The sequence below is a fragment of the Volvox carteri genome (genome assembly GCF_000143455.1).
Source record: "Volvox carteri f. nagariensis unplaced genomic scaffold VOLCAscaffold_98, whole genome shotgun sequence".
In the NCBI taxonomy this organism is placed as follows: domain Eukaryota; kingdom Viridiplantae; phylum Chlorophyta; class Chlorophyceae; order Chlamydomonadales; family Volvocaceae; genus Volvox; species Volvox carteri.
Window position 1 is genome coordinate 4,701 of NW_003307641.1, and position 20,003 is coordinate 24,703.

Below are 20,003 nucleotides of genomic sequence, written 5' to 3' on the forward strand. Positions count from 1 at the left end.
CCGAAAGCTGCCAGCCGCCTGTCGAGAACCGTGGCATAGCATTTGGCAATGGCGCATCCCACAGCTAGACCCCTGTAGTTATCCTTGACCCTGGGGTCGCCGTTTCTTAAATAACGGACTGAGAGACGCCACGCAAAACTGGTCAGGCACATCCCCTGTATCCCAAATGTGCTGGAAAAGGTCTCGAATCGCAGGGGCAATAACATTGACAGACACCCTGTCCTCATCACCTTCACGAGGGATTCGCTTGGCATACTTGTAGCACTCGGCCGGAACCATACCCAGACCCGGGGAACGCCCATTAGACAGGGACGACAAAGCCGCCTCAACCTCTTCAAGAGTGAACGGACCATTCATAGTGTCGGCCATAGACCGTCTAGCATGCACCGGTTCGGAATCACGCCACGCCGCCCCGACTTGGGAGCCCGCACCGAGATTGATACAGTTGAGAATGGCACAGACACGGGCCTCCTGCACCTCATCGAAGGAGGCTGAGGCATTATAAAGGCGATCGAAGTAGTCCGTCCACTCCGACACGTCTTCCACATTGCATCTGGACGCTGGCTTACCGTTCAGACGTTGCCATAGGGTCTTCGCATCACGTTTGCATGTAGCTATGAATGACTCCAAGGCTCGCAGCCGGTGATCCCGTCGCGCGTTACGCTTAGCACGATTAAACTGACGACGTAACTCTTGAAAACTCGTATGCCCCACGGCCGGGGCAGCACACCCCCACTTCATCACATCAGACCGATACTGCAGCATGGCCTGCTTAGCCGCAGCACACTCATCATTCCACCACGCCGCCTTGCCGTTAGAAACCGGCCCGGGCCTGAAGGCATCACCGAAGCAACCCAGCAAAATCCGTTCGATAGTGTCCACCGCCTGGGTGACACCAATCTGGCCAGCACGCAGGGAATCCACAACCGCCCGGACACCAACCACAGGGGGGGCCTCCACTTAAACTGCCGCCGATGCGGCAACAGTGGCGGCGGCGTCGCCTTTGGTGATGCCGCCGCCGGCGGAGCTGTCGTCTTCTTCCCCCATCCGTCCATTGATCATCCTCCTCCACACGTTACTTCAACTGCCGCCGTTACGGCAACAGCGGCGGCGGCGTCGCCTTTGGTGATGCCGCCGCCGGCGGAGCTTTCATCATCTTCCCCCATCCGTCCATTGATCATCAAGCGCCACACGTCACTTCAACTGCCGCCGATGCGGCAACAGTGGCGGCGGCGTCGCCTTTGGTGATGCAGCCGCCGGCGGAGCTGTCGTCTTCTTCCCCCATCCGTCCATGCATGATCCTCCTCCTCAACACGTTACTTCAACTGCCGCCGACGCGGCAACAGCGGCGGCGGCGTCTCCTTTGGTGATGCCGCCGCCGGCGGAGCTGTCGTCTTCTTCCCCCATCCGTCCATTGATCATCCTCCTCCACACGTCACTTTACCTGCCGCCGATGCGGCAACAGCGGCGGCGGCGTCGCCTTTGGTGATGCCGCCGCCGGCGGAGCTGTCGTCTTCTTCCCCCATCCCTCCATGCATGATCATCCTCCTCCAGACGTTACTTCAACTGCCGCCGATGCGGCAACAGCGGCGGCGGCGTCGCCTTTGGTGATGCCGCCGCCGGCGGAGCTGTCGTCTTCTTCCCCCACCCGTCCATTGATCCTCCTCCTCAACACGTTACTTCAACTGCCGCCGATGCGGCAACAGCGGCGGCGGCGTCGCCTTTGGTGATGCCGCCGCCGGCGGAGCTGTCGTCTTCTTCCCCCATCCGTCCATTGATCCTCCTCCTCAACACGTTACTTCAACTGCCGCCGATGCGGCAACAGTGGCGGCGGCGTCGCCTTTGGTGATGCCGCCGCCGGCGGAGCTGTCGTCTTCTTCCCCCATCCGTCCATTGATCCTCCTCCTCCACACGTCACTTCAACTGCCGCCGATGCGGCAACAGCGGCGGCGGCGTCTCCTTTGGTGATGCCGCCGCCGGCGGAGCTGTCGTCTTCTTCCCCCATCCGTCCATTGATCATCCTCCTCCACACGTCACTTTACCTGCCGCCGACGCGGCAACAGCGGCGGCGGCGTCGCCTTTGGTGATGCCGCCGCCGGCGGAGCTGTCGTCTTCTTCCCCCATCCCTCCATGCATGATCATCCTCCTCCAGACGTTACTTCAACTGCCGCCGATGCGGCAACAGCGGCGGCGGCGTCGCCTTTGGTGATGCCGCCGCCGGCGGAGCTGTCGTCTTCTTCCCCCACCCGTCCATTGATCCTCCTCCTCAACACGTTACTTCAACTGCCGCCGATGCGGCAACAGTGGCGGCGGCGTCGCCTTTGGTGATGCAGCCGCCGGCGGAGCTGTCGTCTTCTTCCCCCATCCGTCCATTGATCATCCTCCTCCACACGATACTTCAACTGCCGCCGATGCGGCAACAGTGGCGGCGGCGTCGCCTTTGGTGATGCCGCCGCCGGCGGAGCTGTCGTCTTCTTCCCCCATCCGTCCATTGATCCTCCTCCTCCACACGATACTTCAACTGCCGCCGATGCGGCAACAGTGGCGGCGGCGTCGCCTTTGGTGATGCCGCCGCCGGCGGAGCTGTGTCTTCTTCCCCCATCCGTCCATTGATCATCAAGCGCCACACGTCACTTCAACGGCCGCCGATGCGGCAACAGCGGCGGCGGCGTCGCCTTTGGTGATGCCGCCGTCGGCGGAGCTTTCATCATCTTCCCCCACCAGTCCATTGATCCTCCTCCTCCACACGTCACTTCAACTGCCGCCGATGCGGCAACAGCGGCGGCGGCGTCGCCTTTGGTGATGCCGCCGCCGGCGGAGCTGTCGTCTTCTTCCCCCACCCGTCCATTGATCCTCCTCCTCCACACGTTACTTCAACTGCCGCCGATGCGGCAACAGCGGCGGCGGCGTCGCCTTTGGTGATGCCGCCGCCGGCGGAGCTGTCGTCTTCTTCCCCCATCCCTCCATGCATGATCATCCTCCTCCAGACGTCACTTCAACTGCCGCCGATGCGGCAACAGCGGCGGCGGCGTCGCCTTTGGTGATGCCGCCGCCGGCGGAGCTGTCGTCTTCTTCCCCCACCCGTCCATTGATCATCCTCCTCAACACGTTACTTCATCTGCCGCCGATGCGGCAACAGCGGCGGCGGCGTCGCCTTTGGTGATGCCGCCGCCGGCGGAGCTGTCGTCTTCTTCCCCCATCCGTCCATTGATCATCAAGCGCCACACGTTACTTCAACTGCCGCCGATGCGGCAACAGCGGCGGCGGCGTCGCCTTTGGTGATGCCGCCGCCGGCGGAGCTGTCGTCTTCTTCCCCCATCCGTCCATTGATCATCAAGCGCCACACGTCACTTCAACTGCCGCCGATGCGGCAACAATGGCTGCGGCGTCGCCTTTGGTGATGCCGCCGCCGGCGGAGCTGTCGTCTTCTTCCCCCATCCGTCCATTGATCATCCTCCTCCACACGTTACTTCAACTGCCGCCGATGCGGCAACAGTGGCGGCGGCGTCGCCTTTGGTGATGCCGCCGCCGGCGGAGCTGTCGTCTTCTTCCCCCATCCGTCCATTGATCATCAAGCGCCACACGTCACTTCAACGGCCGCCGTTGCGGCAACAGTGGCGGCGGCGTCGCCTTTGGTGATGCCGCCGCCGGCGGAGCTTTCATCATCTTCCCCCATCCGTCCATTGATCATCAAGCGCCACACGTCACTTCAACTGCCGCCGTTGCGGCAACAGTGGCGGCGGCGTCGCCTTTGGTGATGCCGCCGCCGGCGGAGCTTTCATCATCTTCCCCCATCCGTCCATTGATCATCAAGCGCCACACGTCACTTTAACTGCCGCCGATGCGGCAACAATGGCGGCGGCGTCCCCTTTGGTGATGCCGCCGCCGGCGGAGCTTTCGTCTTCTTCCCCCATCCGTCCATTGATCATCAAGCGCCACACGTCACTTTAACTGCCGCCGATGCGGCAACAATGGCGGCGGCGTCCCCTTTGGTGATGCAGCCGCCGGCGGAGCTGTCGTCTTCTTCCCCCACCCGTCCATTGATCATCCTCCTCCACACGTCACTTCAACTGCCGCCGATGCGGCAACAGTGGCGGCGGCGTCGCCCTTCCTGTCCCCCCTGCCCCCGTTTCGCAGGTCGGCTGCATGTTTGTTTCAAGCATCTGGGCAGTGTCTGACGCGTTTGTGATTTCCCCACTCCTATCTCCTCGCGTCGACAGCAGCAGCGGCGGCGGCGGACGCGGCGGCGGCGGCGGAAGTGGCAGTGGAAGGGGTGTTGTACTTGGGGTTTGTTTTGCCGCCGCTACTGCGGCGGCGTCGGCGTCGGCTGCTTCGGCTGCTTTGGCTGTTTTGCACCAGCGACTGCTGCGGGTTGCGGTGACGACGGCGCCGTGATTGTGTGTTACAAGTTACGGGTTCCAAGATTGGGTTTACTGGGTCTTGTACCTGGGCTTTGTTTTGCAACGGCGACTGCTTCCGCTGCGGCGCGGGTCGTGTCCCGGCGGATGCGCCGCTGCTGCTCATCGCCAGGCATCGTGCCAGGCATCGGTTGCTCGCCCAACACGCTGAACTGTTCGTCAGTGGAACAGAGTTTGTCACGGCATTCGCTGCCTCCGCTGAAGGGACTGCTGCTGGCGTCTTCAACTCCTGCGCGGCCGCCACCTTCACTGCCGTTGCCGAAGCCACGGCCGTTACGGTCGCCTCCAGTGCCGCTGTAACCTCTTCCGCCTCGGTCCATGCAGACCGGCAAACTTGTTTGTACTCATTTGTACTCATACGATGTTTGTCAGCAATGGGGAAGAGACCTTGTGACAGAGATTGGGCAAGGTTAGCGATGCGGGGAAGGAGGGAAATGGGGGAAATCGGCCTTCAGTCAGTATCAATGCGATGCACTGCTACAGCACATTTCTGCGAACCACACGTTTAAGTAAAACATGGGGGGCCGCTTTTGAACCTTCGCGCCATTTGTCATAGCTGTGTTGTTTTGCGTAGAGAACGATTGCCCAGGATCTCATTTTGTCACGTACTGCGTGGTCGGGGGCCAGATTGTATCCTGTGTAGTATTTGGTATCGGCGGCGATGCATGCGGGGACTGCAAAGTTGTTGTTGACTTAGACACGACGGAGCGAAGCGATCGGAGTCTCTAAGTCTGGTTCTGTGCGACTGTCGTACAACCGTATTGGAATGGCGAGTATTAATTGCTTCAGCCCTTTCGTTTCAGGCATTCTGCCTTTCACTCAGTAGAGCTTCAGCTTGTAGCTGACAGCTTCCCGCCCACCTTCCCCCTTTTGATTCGGGGTCGCTATCTCTTCTTTCACCCCCCCCTCTCTTTTTCCTTTTTTCACTGGCCAGTTTCAGGCACCTCCGCACCGGGCTCGGCTAGCGGCGGACAGGTGGAAAACGCTCGCTGAGGAGTGGCTTCTCAACAGGCGGGTCGAGAGCAGAGACTTGAGGAAGTTTTGGTTGCAGTTGGGTCTTTTCGCCTTGTAGCGTGGCCTTGGGAGCCTTTGGAGGGGGCGCTTTTCGCCGTAGGACTCGGTCGGTCTTCTTGGTCGGGCTTCAGGACGTTAAGAGTCGCCGTTGTGTCCTTTGGCCTCGCGTTTTGCGTTGTCTGGCGCGCGCGTGTTTTCCCCCCTGTGTTGTCGGCCGCGCGGTCCCGGTGTGGCGGCCTTAGGGGCCGCAGTCGCGCGGCCGTGGTTGGCTTGGGTTGTGTTCTACTGCAGTGTAAGGGCCCTTGGCAGCTGGTCTCCCTGCTTCCCGTCTCTACCATTCTTTGCACGGTCAGCCAGCATGTTCCAATCGACATAGCCATGAGAATACGGTTTAGGGAGACAGGAGCACAGAATTAACATAGCTGCCAAAACAATCCTTGATTACATGTGCAGCCTCCAGCTGCACCAAGTGCAGAGAGGATATCCACAATACAACACTTCCAAGTGTGCGTAATTACAACAAATTACAACAAAGTTTATCATCACCATCACACCGCATTATGCTCGTTAACCCACCCCTGGGCATGGGGCAGGGACCTCCTCGCTTTCCTGCTCCCCCTACACTCGACAAGACGAACTGTGAACGCCACCCGGTGCACAACCACCACATCACACCAGACGTAAGTCACCAGACAAAAGCAATGAAGTTTTGTTAAATCCCATTGGCCTGCATTGCATTGCGCTCCCGTACTTCCAGGTATCCAATTCGCTCATCTTGCGGGTAGTCCCATCAGGCGGGCTGCCCGACAGGTACGAGGTTGATGCACTGCACATGCCTGCCGACACAACCTGCACGGAAACGGGCCGATCAACAAAAATGAACGCCCGCAATCCGGCTGCTCTTCCACTCATACACACACTCATGAACGGCTGATACATCCTCTCATACACACACGAGCCACCTACGGGCCACATAAGCACACCAAGTCCACAGCGCCTTGCTAGCACGGATCTTCAGCGAAGCAGGGATGACACGGCGCGGCTACGGGTCCCGTAATGGCAGGCTACCGCACTGCCCACTGCTTCCCCAGCCCCAACACCCCGCCTAAACACGCCATACATTCATACCAAGCCATCCCCCACAGTCTCAGCAGCCGGGCCCAGAACAACGTCTCCAATTACGGCCAGACAATTCGGGCCAGCACGCAAATCCACGCAAATTAGGTGGCGTACCATCCGCACCTTTTAAATGTCTGTATCTCTCCTGACAACCAACATGCCTTTCAAAATTGCACGGCAAACTGCATCTTTTCCCCACGCGGGGCAAAAACGGCCAGCTGCGAAAAGACAAAAACGTAATGCAGCCGTGCGGGGTTCCTTGTTTTTACTTTTCTCCAGCACAACAAGACGACGTACACACAAGCTGCTCCATGGCCGGACATCATAGTAGGACAGGGGCAGTCGCAAAAGTAGTACACGGCATACATCGACCCCCCTAGTGCCCTCGCGGACACGCATCAAAGGCCTCGACACGCACACATCTGGAGGTGGCGGTGCTGGTGAGCTGAGTGGGAAAAATGAGGCCCAACGGAGCCGAGCACTACGGCTCCGCAAATACCAAGCAGCCCATTACAAAAACGTGCCGTGCGGCAAAGCACGAGAAACACTTGCTCCTTCCTTCACGCACAAAACATGACCAGGAAGTGCGAAACGACACGCATTCGAACATGACGCAATCTGGCCGCTGTTCAAGAAGGGCCGCAAGAGTAACAGCTGCTTCAGCGCCACGCAGCTCGACATTATGGAAAGATGGCACCGGGGGGCCATAAACAGAGACGTACAGAGGGAAAACCTTGACACGCCGCAGCACCGCTTCGCGCTTTTCCGAATGCTCAGCGATGAACTGCTCCTAAACCAGTTTGCAAAAAAGGTACCATCTTATCGTGAAAATTGCCTCCTATGAAAACGAATATAGGTACATCCGGCAGTACGCCCACCGTAACGGTTGGAAGTGGAGGACAGGACGTCTGAAACAGACGCCGCCAAGCCGCCCGACAACGCAATGTTAAAAACCAATGCCACACGCTGCGGAGGCCTCCAGCCATGCCGAGAACTCTCCGATCTTCGGGTTGCAGCAACATCCTCTCGCCAAGCTCAATCCTGGGCCCGCGCACTCTTCCACCTACATTTCGCTGGCGTCGCTCAAGCATAGGGGCAGCAAGCGGCCCCGTTAAGAGTCAGAAGGGCCAGGGTCCAGCCTCACCCTGCTGATCGCCGGCACGCGCACAGCCTTGAACCTCTGGAGCGCACCGCTCCCGGCCGACCCACCAGCCCGTTGAGCCACAAACCGCCGCACCGGGGACGGACAGAGCGGGCAGCAAAACCTGCCAGGGCGTGGACGCACCCTCCAGTACGGCGGTTTGACGTAATCCAACTGGCAGACGTTGTCAACTGCGTTCCACTACCCACCGTCCCAACAGCACTCGTCCAGCCCGACGTGCATGCGCGTCACTTCACATCGCCTGACCCCCTTCTCCCTCAGCAATCTCTCTCCCTTTCTACGACTTTAGGGCCGAGAAGTAGAGCTCGATGTAGTCAATGGCAGGGCGGTTCCAGCTCCAGTCCTGCTCCATGACGCGCTTCTGCAGGCCGCGGAACCAGGCGCGGTCGTTGTACCAAGCGTCTATGGCTCGGTTCAGTGCGTAGTCCAGTGCACCGCCGTCCGTGCCCTGGGGCCGTGATACACGCGAGGGGGAACATGCGTAAGTCGCGATTAGGAGGAATTTCTTAGGGGGAAAAGGGACACGAAACACAAAAGCTTGCAAGTTGCGGCACCACCCCGCCGGCGACGGAGGTGGTGCACAAAGTCACTCCCTCCTGCGGCCTCAAGAGTGAAGCCAACCTCCATGCTCGCATCCATCGACCCAGTCAGGCATGGCAGGCTCAGGGAATGGGATGGGACCAGTGGCACAAGGGGCTGTGTAGGGGTCGGATAAAGAAGCGCCCCATGTGCACAGTGGTGACGGCACTCATCCCGCAACCCCAACCACCAGCTATCCGCCTGCGTACCGAGAAGGCAAAACCGTTGGTGGCATCGATGCCGTCGCGCTGCCAGTCAGATGAGCCGTACAGCTCCCACGCTGCCCGCTCCTTGTCGAAGTCCACATCAAACACGGTGTCGCGCAGGCCACCCGTGTGGCGGACCACAGGAACAGCCCCGTATCGCATGGCAATCATCTGCAAAGAGGAAGGCGGTACGGTACGGGATGGCAGGGCAGAAGATTTGATTTGCGACCGGGGTGGAATACGGGTGACGACCGGGGTGACGGCGAGGAGCAAGGCATGGTCGCATCTCCCAAGCGGAAATACAGCAGCCTCCCGCAGGTCGCGATGGATGGGAGCCACACAGCCCCCCCCCTCGCGGTCCGCCCGTCCGTTGGGGTTCGAGTAGACGGCCCCTAGGGCGCGAGGGACACACTAAGAATATTGTCACAGACCACTCTCGGGCAACCTGGCTCAACCAACCGCACTCCCCGAAGCCCCCACCCCCACCCATCCCGCACTCCTTCATCCCCACCTGCGTTAGGCCGCACGGCTCGAACATGGACGGTACCACCACCATGTCGGCCGCCGCGTAGATAAGGTGACTGAGCGGCTCGTCGTACTTGAAGCAAAACGCCGCATCCTGCCCACCCATCTGCCCTGCCAGCGCGTTGAAGTCGGCCTGCACCTTGGGATCGGGAGCTGAGCCCAGCAGCACGAACTGGCCACCGCGGTCCACGGCCCGGAAGGCGGCGTGCTTGATGAGCGGCACTCCCTTCTGACCGGTCAGTCGAGACACCACTGCCACTATGAACTTATCGTTCCAGGTAGTCAGACCCAGCCGCTGGCGTAGAGCCTGTGGGGCGCAGGAGAGCAGGAACGAGATGAACCGGGGGGGGTGGAGGAGGGGACGGACAGGCAAGGTGGGAGATATGGGTGACCTTCCGGCCGTAGGTGAGATGCATAGGTAGGTGTGGAATGGGTTGCCATGTAGCAGGAAAGCAGCATGACGACAGCAGGTGGTATCCGCCAGGTGGCACCGCCAGTATGCCGGAATGCCAAGATTCCTAGCAAGTGTTCCCAGCTCCCCTGCCTCTATTCTTTCCTCCCACCTGCCGCGCCGCCTTCTTTCCGTCCTCTACATTGTCCGAGCTATAGCACACGGGCAGGAACTGGTTCTCCTCGGGGCTCCACAGCTCGGGGTCAATACCGTTGCGAATACCCATGAACTTGTGTGCGTGGGGGCCGATGACCGGGTGGCCGCCAACCTGTAGAGGGGGGAGGCCCGGACGTGGACGGGAAAAGCCGCGGCGGAGGGGAGGACGAACGGGCTGTTGCTCAGTCCCGCAGGCCCTCAAGGCGGAGTTAGAGCCACTCTGCACCCACGGGAAGCGTACACTCATAATCACACAAGCAAGCATACATACATACACACACTCCCACACTCCCACACACACTCCCACACACACGCACATACGCTCCCACACACACGCATGTACGCAGGTATACCCCGCCCTAGGCTCCCTTGCCCACCTCGAACGCGTATGTTGGTGACACGGTGGTGAACTTCTGGCAGGAGTGAGCCGCCTCGCCGATCTTCTTCTGGCCGTAATTCAGGTTGTGGATGGTGAACACGACACGTGGCTTGAACAACCCGTACGGATGGTAATCAGACCAGTACGACTGCGCCACGTGAGCAGTGGACCAGTCGTGGCAGTGCAGGATGTCCGGCTGGCGACCCGTCTTGAGGAGGAACTCCAGGGCAGCCTTGCAGAAGAAGTCAAAGCGAACCTCGTCGTCGTACCTGCCGTACACCGTGGGCGTGGCGAAGAAGCCATTCTTCGGCTCAATGAAGAACACCCGTACGTTCTCCACAACGGCGGTGGTAACGTAGATGCGAGTGCCGCCCCAGTCGAACTCGGTCTCGTATCGCAGCTGATCCTTGAGGACGGGCGAGTGCAGGAAGAAGTCGTAGCGGGGCAGCACCACCTCCACCGTGTGGCCCTGCTCCTTGACGGCACGACCCAGGGCGGTCACCACATCACCCAGACCGCCAACCTGGAAATGGCGGGGAGGCGACGGGGAGGGAGGGGAAGATGCAGGATGTGGGTTTAAGGAGGCCGATTGAATGGGCGGATCCCGACGGGGTGCGGGGTAAAGGCGAGCAAGAGAGCGGAATGTGGGGGGAGAGATAAAGGTGTGGTCGGGCCCCCAAATTTCGTCAGTACCACGCGCGCGAGAGAGTGAGTGCTGTAGCAGACGAGCCACCTAACCAAACTGCCAAGCAGGACAGTTACAGAATAGTTTACATGACACGGCCCGTTGAGGAAACCATTACCGCGGGTCTCATTAACATGCCTAGCCTGGCGCCGCGTGCACATACGGTCCATCGGTGCGCTTACAGGGCGGCTTACTTCCAACCCTATTCTTCCATCGGGATGTCTGTAGGGTTTTACGACTGGACTTTTACGATAAGGCATCCTTGCCAGAGTCTAGTGACTTTGTGCCTGACCTCCCCCCCTTTGCTCGCCATTTTCACTGTGCCCTTCAGTTCCGTCCCCGCCATCTGCCTTTTCACCCACCATGTACCCCGTCCCATCACCACCGCCACCACCACCTACTTTAGCGATGGGCGCCATCTCCACGGCGATGTGGCACACGTACAGCGGAGGCTCCCGCACTGGGCTGCCCTCCACCGGCAAGTGGTAGTCAAAGCCGCCGCGGTTGTCATACGTGCCGTCACCGCCCGGCACATCCGCGAACACAAAATCCATCTTGAACGCATCCTTCGGTACCGTCAGAGTGGCCTGAAGTGCGAAGAGGGAGTGAGGTGGGAGGATTAGAGAAGGGGGTGAGAGGACTCGGGGAGAGGAGGATAACGGCGATCACGCCTAACGGCCGTTGGCTGGGCGGCGAAAAGGCCCAGGGCCCACCCAAGGGCCGTTAAGGCGTGAACAGCTAGCAGCTGCAAATCAGCGAAAATATCCAATCATAGTCAGCTAATAGAGGTGGACGGCAGGGGGAGGGGGTGGGGGCGAGAGAAAGAACAGGTACACTTCGATGCGCCAGCAACACGGCGACATGAGACCCCGCACACGCACGAACACGCCCGCGGCGCCGGTCCCCTTGCGGCCCCTACCTGCCAGTGCTCGCCGCCGTCCACGGGGCGGTGCATCGCAATGGGCCCGAAGTGGCGCTTGTGGGTCCAGCGATTCCAGCCGCCCATCAGGTAGATCTGCTGCCGCCCGTTCAGGGGGGTGTCGCGAGGATTGTAAAACACGGTCACCTCGCTGCCCGCAGTCACCACCTCGGGGTCGGTGAACAGCACGTGGCGGACCTTGCGCCGCTCCACCGCCTTGACGAAGTCCTGGACGACATAAGCAAGTCGGGGAAAAGGATGAGGTACAGCCGCTGTTAAGGGTGCTTTAAGGCCGGCCTGAAAGCTATCCGGGGCATTGGCGGACGGGGGCGGAAAGGGGGAGAGGACAATCATGCCTGGGCTGAGGTTACTACTGCAAAGCCGCGTTATGTACCCCTGAAGTACGGCCTTGAGTGACAACCAGTTCAGTGCGTTGGGGCCGACAGTAAAGAGAAGCAGTAGCAGCAATGGAAAGGGAGTTTCAGGTTTGCGAGGGAAATGGGAGAGCCCATGCAGGAAGGAGGGAGAGCGGGGGAGGTGTTACCCTTGGTTACACCAACCAGCCCCTGAAAACGCCTGGCCTTCAGCCACCCACAAGCACTGTACAATCCCCAGACACATAAGCTCATACACCAAAAACTGAAAATGGAGCCTGCAAGCTTGGGGCCAACATTTCTGGGTGTTGTGGCATACCTGTGTAGTTAAATGTAACCCCCCAGCTTTCCACCCATTACCTCATGATCATAATTTATATCCAAAGTCCTGAACCCCTACCTGCGCTGCCTTCTTCTTCTCCTCCGCCCGTCTGGCCTTCTCCTCCGCTGCACGTTGTTCCTCCACTCTGCGCTGGTACTCCTTCTCCCGCAGCTGCTCTGCCACCTGGTCGGCCCAGGTGTCAATAGACAGACCTGGAGGAAGAACCACCTTCACCTTGTAATCCTGGCGGCTGTTGTTGTCCTGAAGTAAGCGAGCAAGTGGAGGGGGAGAAAAGGCGTCAGGGCATGAAACCCCAATAAATCACACTGGCGCAACAGCAGGCGGGGCGGGGCTGAGGAGCATAGCCCCGCGATACGAGAGCTACACTCACCCAGCGACCCGTCAGCCCGCATCAAAGCGGCAACTGAAAGCCCTCCTTGGCCGCATGACACAGGAATTAATGAGCGCGCGTGCCTACCATAGCTTAGGACCCCCTAGTGCGCACTACTGCACGCATTCCAAGCTGCCTTCAACGGGCTCCTTCAACGCACACCCCACCCCCTTACGTAGTGCTCGTAGTAATTGAACACGAAGTTCATGGCCACGGCTTCCTTGGGCAGAGCCACCTCCGTCTCGAACCAGTCCTCCTCCTGAGAGAAAGGAGGTTGTACAGGCACCGAGTGCATAGTTTGTCGCAGGTGTGTGAGCACGGAGAGGGTAAGGGCGACAGCTTGTGCAAGACAAAGAGACGCCGCATGAGGACACGGGATCAATCCCACCCAGAGTCCGATCACGACTGGCTATCAGTGACGAAGGCAGGGCCTCTCATCATCATGGTGACGGAATCCATGCTAAGCTGGGAGAGGAGATCATATTTGAAGGATGGACTCTTGTACGGGCTGCTCGGAAGCGCTTCGTCCCCGCCCTACGCTCACCAGGCGCGTGCCGTTGGCCCCGACAACGGCGAGAAGAAGCTGCCGAGCCAAGAAGCCCCTGGCCTCTGTCCGAAATGCGGATACGTGCAACTGTGGAGTCCAAGTGATTTCCTAACAAAAGCAGGTACGCCCCAGACACACCCCACCATCATTGTGCCATGCCGCCTGCCTTCACGCCGTGCTGCTCCCATTTCCTAATGCCTTCCGCCATCACCTCTCCACCTTCCCTTTCCCCTCCTAACCACCCCTCCGTGCGCTTACTGCGATAGGCCCCGTGACAGCGGCCGAAGCAGGCGGCGGCACTCGCGTCATGGCCGCCTTGCCACTGCTCTGCCAGCCGTTGAAGCCGTACAACATTGTGATAGTCTGCTCCTCTGGAATGGGGAACTTCCCGAAGGGACCCGACATGCGGTTGTACTGCAGCCTGACCTTGCCACCCGCCACTGGGTTAGTGGGCAGGACGCGGTACACGGGGACACCGCTGCGGAACAGCACCGTCACCGCCCCGTCCTGCAGCTGGCTGATGTTGTTCTTCAGGTCTGGAGGGAGTGGACAGGAAAGCAGCAGCAAACGCCGATGTATTCGCGCCCGAGAACGATCACATGGAGGAGGCGAGGAAAGGAAAGGCGACACGAGGACGCAGCGTACCTCCAACATCTCTCGGACTCCCGAATAACACATCCCACCGCGCCCGCTGCCCAGGGCCTCACCTTCCGCCTTGCGTTTGCCAAACTCTTTGGCTTGCTGCGCCATCAGCTCTGCCGCCTGCCGCTTGGCCTCCTCAGCGGCCTTAGCCTCCGCCTCCTGCAACAGGGCGGCCGCCAGCCACAGCAGTGTCGAGGAATCAATACAACACGAGGGCTCCAAATAAGGAAGACCCGCGCCGGCTCGCCAACGACAAGGGGGTCAGGTGACGCACGGTGAGCAAAGGGCGCCCAATGTCCGCCCAACAACCACTGCTTGTATGTAGCGACATCCCTCTTACTGGGAAAGCTCGCTCCACACGTCAACAGGTCCCAAACCAAGCGCCCTCCTCCTCACCTTCCTCGCCAACTCCTTGGCCACTGCCCGCTCCGCCGCCGTGTCAATCCAGATGTCGTACGTGATACCAGCCTCGACGTCGTACGTGAAGTCCATGCCGTTGTTATTTTCGTACAAGCCATTGTTGTCGTGCAGAATGAAATTGACCTCGAACGTCTCCTCGGGCACCTGTCCGCAAAGCGCGAGAGGGAAACGGGCGCAGAGAGGAGAAGCACGGAAACCGAGGGAACGGGAGGTGCAATTAGATCAGATAAGATCAGGTAAGATCGGCAAAGACCGCATGAAGAACCCGCATGTGACACAGAAACAAGCAGCAACAGTAGAGAAGTACGAATACACAAGCGCGAATACACATCCGCACACAGCCCAGCACTGACACCCGCAAGAACCATATGGACAATGGCGGGGGATACCAAGCGAATACTACCGGAAAAACGGTCCCGTATTCCGATTTCACCCGAACCTGCGTTAGGCTGCAAGCTTCCCCAAACCTCGCCGCGATCGAAACGAAAAGCCCCTATCTTCCCGTTCTCACTTGCCTTTCACCTCCCCCCTAGCTTTCCCCCCTCCCTCCTCCCCACCCACCTGTACGGTGCAGCTCCAGAAATCCATGGTGTCGTTCTTGGGTAGCGGGGCGGGCATCAGCTCAGCTCGGTTGCCCGTCTCCGGCACCAGCTCCCAATGGTTATAGCCGTACTGCAGCACGATGTGAGGTCGGTGCCTAGGGGACCAAGAGCGGGGACCGGGATGCGGCCACAGGGGGCCTAATCAGAGACCAGGGTAGCGCGGGAAAGAGACCGTGCGTGTCCAGCAGGGAGCTGCGGACTTCATTACCGGATTACTGCGGAGTGATCATGAAGGCTGCTCGCGCAGATGAGGACAGCCGACGAGCGCAATACGCCATACGCAACAACAGACATTCCGCCGACATTTCGATGAACATGACATTACATGCCACTACACACGAAGACACACACCAGTTTAGGATGTTTGAATGAAAAAGAACCCTCCCTGCCTTCCCTCCGCTGGCGGCTGACGAAGCGGGATTCCGAAAGCAGGGGGCCAAAAACCGCCCTTGTAATCTCGTATCACCGAAGTAAGATTCTGATTCCAGCTGTAATAGCTTCAAGTCCTGTGACCGTCACCCACCTGCAAACCCTCCCTTGTAGGATTGCGAGGAGGCGCCTGTATCCCAATCCCTCTCCTCTCCCTGGTCCTCAACATTCCCCGTCTCGGTCCTCCCTAATTTCAGATTGTTTAAGGATTCTCTCGGTCCCCACTGACAGCGCAACCATCCTCCTACCGGCACCTACAGTCACTTCCATTTCTTACGATTCATGATTTCCCCCACCTCAGCTTCTCGCTCTGGTTGCGATTGAAGTAGAGCTTCATGGGGGCTCCCGCGACGGGCTTCTCCGGCACCGTGATGATCATCCAGTGCTCCCGGCCCGCCACCACAGCCCGGGGGTCGTGCGACTCCACCTCGGCGGCCGCGGCAGCGCGCAGAGACGCCTTGCGCGCTGCCTCCGCGGCAGGGTCGTGCTGGGCAGCGCCCGACGGCGGCGGCGGCGCCTCTCGCGCATCCATCAGCTGTGCCTGCACGGCGTTGACAACGCCAGCGGGACGGCGCTCGGACAGCAGCGCCTCGAAGCGGCTGGCAGCGGCGGCAAAGGGTTCTGTGCGGGTGGAGGCCGCCGGCACCACCTGCGCCGCCGTGACCGGCCGGAACCAACCAGAAACAAAAGTAACGGCCGTAGGAGCAGCAACAGGGGAAAACAGAGCAACCTCCCAGTCCACCCAGCGCGACTTTGACTTTCACCAACATATCCCCTCGCATCGATGCAGGAAGCACCGGAGGGAAGAAAAGAATAAGGGAAAGCAGCTGCGCAGCGGCGGCGCGATCAACAACGTAAAGACACGGCCGTGCCTGGTCGTGCCATTCAACACGCTGAGCATGCAAGGCACACTCGGGTGAGCCGGCGGGTCTGGCGGGAGGCGCGCAGCAAGCAACAAACATAGCAAGAGGATTGATTGGCGCGTAGCGCGAACACGGCCTTGAGGTGAGCAAGTGTTGTGGCTCATGTGAGGTGGCCAGCGTGCAGGGCCTCAGCGCCCTAGTACCTGCTCGCAGCCGAGGTGAACAGCGCGAACGGGCAAACTTGACAGGGACAGTACACGCTCTGGTTCGCGGCGGGTGGGAAGCTGTCAGTGGGAACAAGTCACGGCTCGACTGCGTGCACGGCATGTGGCCCTCCATAGTCCGTGCTGATTGCCGATAATTTGCAGCCACTGGGCCCGTTGACAGGCCTTTTTAACGGACAGTTGACAGGCATTTCGCCGAGCAATTTCTCGCATCTTCACAAAGCAAACTGCCTTCCTGCCATCCGCTCAGCCTCTCCTGCCCTCTCACATCTCACCCCATCTCATCCGGTCAACTCTGACCCACCTGCTTCTCCAAGCCGCTACCCCCATGCTGCGTCTGCTGCTGCTCCTCGTGGTCATCCTCCAAGCTGGAGTCCAGCTCCACAGACATGGAGGCCATCTCACGGGCATACTCCCGGGAGCTGACGGAGTAGGCACCCGTGGAAGGGGTAGGGGCGGGGGGAGAGGAGCCGCGGTGCGCAGGTGACGTCGGTGCAGGTGTGGTGGTGGCCGGGGCGGACGCTGCGGGGGGCTCGGCCACCAGCACCGAAGCGCCGTAACTCCTGCAGGGTACGGTGCATGTGGCGTGATGGCGTTTGGTCCTTGGTGACATACATGAATACAAACAGGAGTAGCGCTGAAACAATATACTGAGGCACAGAGGCGTCGGTAGCAGCAGGACAGAAAGCTGGAAATGGAAATGGTGGTAGCTGGACGGCATACGTTCGCTGCTCGAATCAGCAGGCAGCCCCTTACGAACAGGTCGTGAAGCGGCAAGACAACGGTCAGCATAAGGCGCTCTTTTCCACCGGTGCAACCAACAGCTGCAGCACCACCAGTGAGTCCTTAGTGCGGCACAACAGGTAACATGGCTATTTTTTGGGCAACGCATTACAGCCCTCCCTCCCTCCCTCCCTCAGCAACCCGCTCATCCAATAAATCCTCTGCTCTTCCAGAGCTTCCACCCTGCTTCCAGCCCCTAACGCCATGACCCATGAGGTAAACCGGACCCCCACGCACACTCCCGATACCCTTCCAATACCTGCCGCTGTAACCAATTGCGCCATTGCCTCCGGAGGACGCAGACGCGGTAGCCTCCAGCCGGCCACCAGCGGAGGCGCTGTTGCTACTGGTGCTGCTGCTGCTGCGAAGCGAAGCAGTTCCTTGTGAGGCGGCTGAGGTTGCCACCTGAATGCAGTGCAGTGCGGGGCCGGGCGGCCCAGGGCGGGCCGGGGTGGGCCGAGGCACCTCGGGAGGGAGACCATTTTGATTTTCCCTCAACGGCCTGCACGCGGGCACCGGTGAAGTGAACCGTTCCCCAGCCCCTGCCCAATGCCTCCGATATGAAGCAATCCTACTTCTTAAGCATCGCTGCCCACAGGACGGTTGCGGACACCAATCTCACAGCCCCGGTGGATGCGACGTCTTTCGCATCCAGGAGCCTAAGCACCGTTTGTTCAGTGCATCGCTCTTTCCGGCCCGTACATCGAGCCAGACGGACATCCTAAGCCCCTATCCCAACCTGCTTCATGCCCGCCTCCACCGCCACCCCCGCCTGCGCCGCCTGCGTAGCCAGGCTGTTGTACTCCCGCGTGAAGCGCTCCAGCTGCTGAGGGGACATGTGCTTGGCGCTGCTGGTCACCACCTGCGTGCGTAACCATTGATGTTTGTATAGTTGTGTCTTTTTATAATTTATAATATTGTTATTTAGAGGATTTCATGAAATGTAAATGTGTTACATTAGGGGACGAGGTATTCATGCGCTGAAGATCTTTTCGAAGCATTTGCGGAAGGAACTTTTAAGGATTACGGCAGACATAAACCGCAGGAGACCCAAGCGGCCACGATGCCACGATACCAACGGCGGGAAGGAGCGTGGACGCAAAGGGACGGCACGAGCGGGATCGGGTTTATTAACAGCAGAGGGCTTGTGCCCCCTCACCACTAAAGATGCGAGGACGGACACATATGGGTGGCAATGCGCAGCCCAGGGGAAGGTTCACGCCCTGGCTGGGGGTTCAGGCGGGGCATCTGTGGCCATGCCAGCCGGGCTCCGTTAGATTTCCCCACAGAAGTTTTACGTGGAATTTTTCACACAAAAGGAATTTCCGGAGCAAACCGCCTCAATGCCATCACCATGACGGATGCTGCACACGCTATGTTATGCGCGCCGGTGGACGTGCCCCATGGCTAGGGCCCAGTTGGGGCATGTCCTAGACCGCAGTCAGTGCACGACCAACGTAAGGAGCGCTGCATGTACCAGCACCCGACTGTGTGCAATAAGGCACCCTTTACTGTGACAGCAAAAGTGATAAGCGTCGTGATGAGCGTCGCCCCGCACCTCACGCAGCTTGTGGTTTTCCTCCAGTAAGCGACGAAGCTCTGCTTGCTCTTCCGCAGACATGTACTCAGCCTGGGAAGAGACGGCCGTGCGAACGGTTGGTATGGTCGACACGTGTGGATACGGGAAAGTTTACATGAGGATTTTGGTTCCTGCAGACTGCCCAAGGGGCACGAGAGTCACAGCCAAGCTGGATTCGACAAACACCGAGAAAGCAGAATACTGCATACAGAATCCGTGAATCGCTTGGCCTTCTTGAAGTATGTCACGTAAGCTATAAAAATAAAGCTTGCAGAGACTTTCCTTCGAGTTCATCTCACTTGTGGGACGGAAGAACGACAGTCTAAATGTGAGCCCTCAGGGCGCAACGATGCATAGGTGTACGCAACACCCTTGCACGAAAGCCTGACTAGCTCCATCGCTCCTATCCCACCTGCTTCAGGAGTTCCGCATCCTCCTTCCGAAGCCCCTTCAGGCTTGGCGCCTGACGTTGGCGAACCCCACATGATCCCCTTCTCCTGATGACCCCGTCACCGCCTGCAGATGCAAGCCACAAGTGATCTCCCATGTTTGAAAATAACACAAAAAATTGCGACCTGTCTGGGACCCTGCATGCCACCGCGGGCGGCCTCGAACCCAACGGACTTTCGCACTTACCCTTCCGCACAAATCGATGCGCACCAGCGCTGCCAAGCAGCCCCATATGCCCCATGGAAGACGCCATAGCAACTGGGATTGCTGTGCTGGAGCTGGGCGCAACGACGCGACTTCGCAACGAGGGTTCCCAGTAGCCTTATCCAACCCTGAGCGTCCCGCAGTGCGATGGAGTTCACTCCTACTCAAACCTGGCGTAATAACTACGACTTTAGGATTTGTTACAAATCGTTCATCAAACGGCTTCAAAGCCTAGGCACATCGACCACCATGACCGTCCACCCGAGTCCGTACACTAGATTCTCGACCCTCCTTCTGTGTCGTAATGGATGCCTTGCGTGCACTATTGATTATTTTTTTGCTATGTCTACACATTGCTGAGATGTTCCTTCCAAGAGTTAGACACTTTGTGCAAATTGTGTGAACTGGAGTGTTACCCCTCTTATGAAATGCTTGGCATTTCATGACACGTTTTTTGTTCGGTTATTGCTGGACATGGATAATCTTGTCGATGGCAGTAACTCTGACGACGGTCAAAATGTCAGCCAGGCGGCTGCTGCAGAAAGGCTTCAAGGTAACCA

At 59.3% G+C, this 20,003-nt stretch overlaps 1 protein-coding gene across 1 annotated transcript; it reads right to left on the reverse strand.

The window, feature by feature from the left end:
* Positions 1–7,990: 7,990 nt before the first annotated feature.
* Positions 7,991–19,492, reverse strand: VOLCADRAFT_99865 (uncharacterized protein; the record flags this gene model as incomplete). The annotated part of the gene is made up of 21 exons (XM_002958552.1): positions 7,991–8,161; positions 8,502–8,669; positions 9,010–9,330; positions 9,587–9,742; positions 10,008–10,532; positions 11,057–11,281; positions 11,614–11,841; positions 12,388–12,570; positions 12,876–12,959; positions 13,245–13,307; positions 13,506–13,783; positions 13,955–14,048; positions 14,286–14,453; positions 14,871–15,006; positions 15,637–15,989; positions 16,732–16,849; positions 17,470–17,615; positions 17,950–18,072; positions 18,769–18,840; positions 19,202–19,305; positions 19,426–19,492. The coding sequence occupies 21 exons, from the start codon at positions 19,490–19,492 to the stop codon at positions 7,991–7,993; spliced, it is 3,783 nt and encodes a 1,260-aa protein (XP_002958598.1).
* Positions 19,493–20,003: the final 511 nt, after the last annotated feature.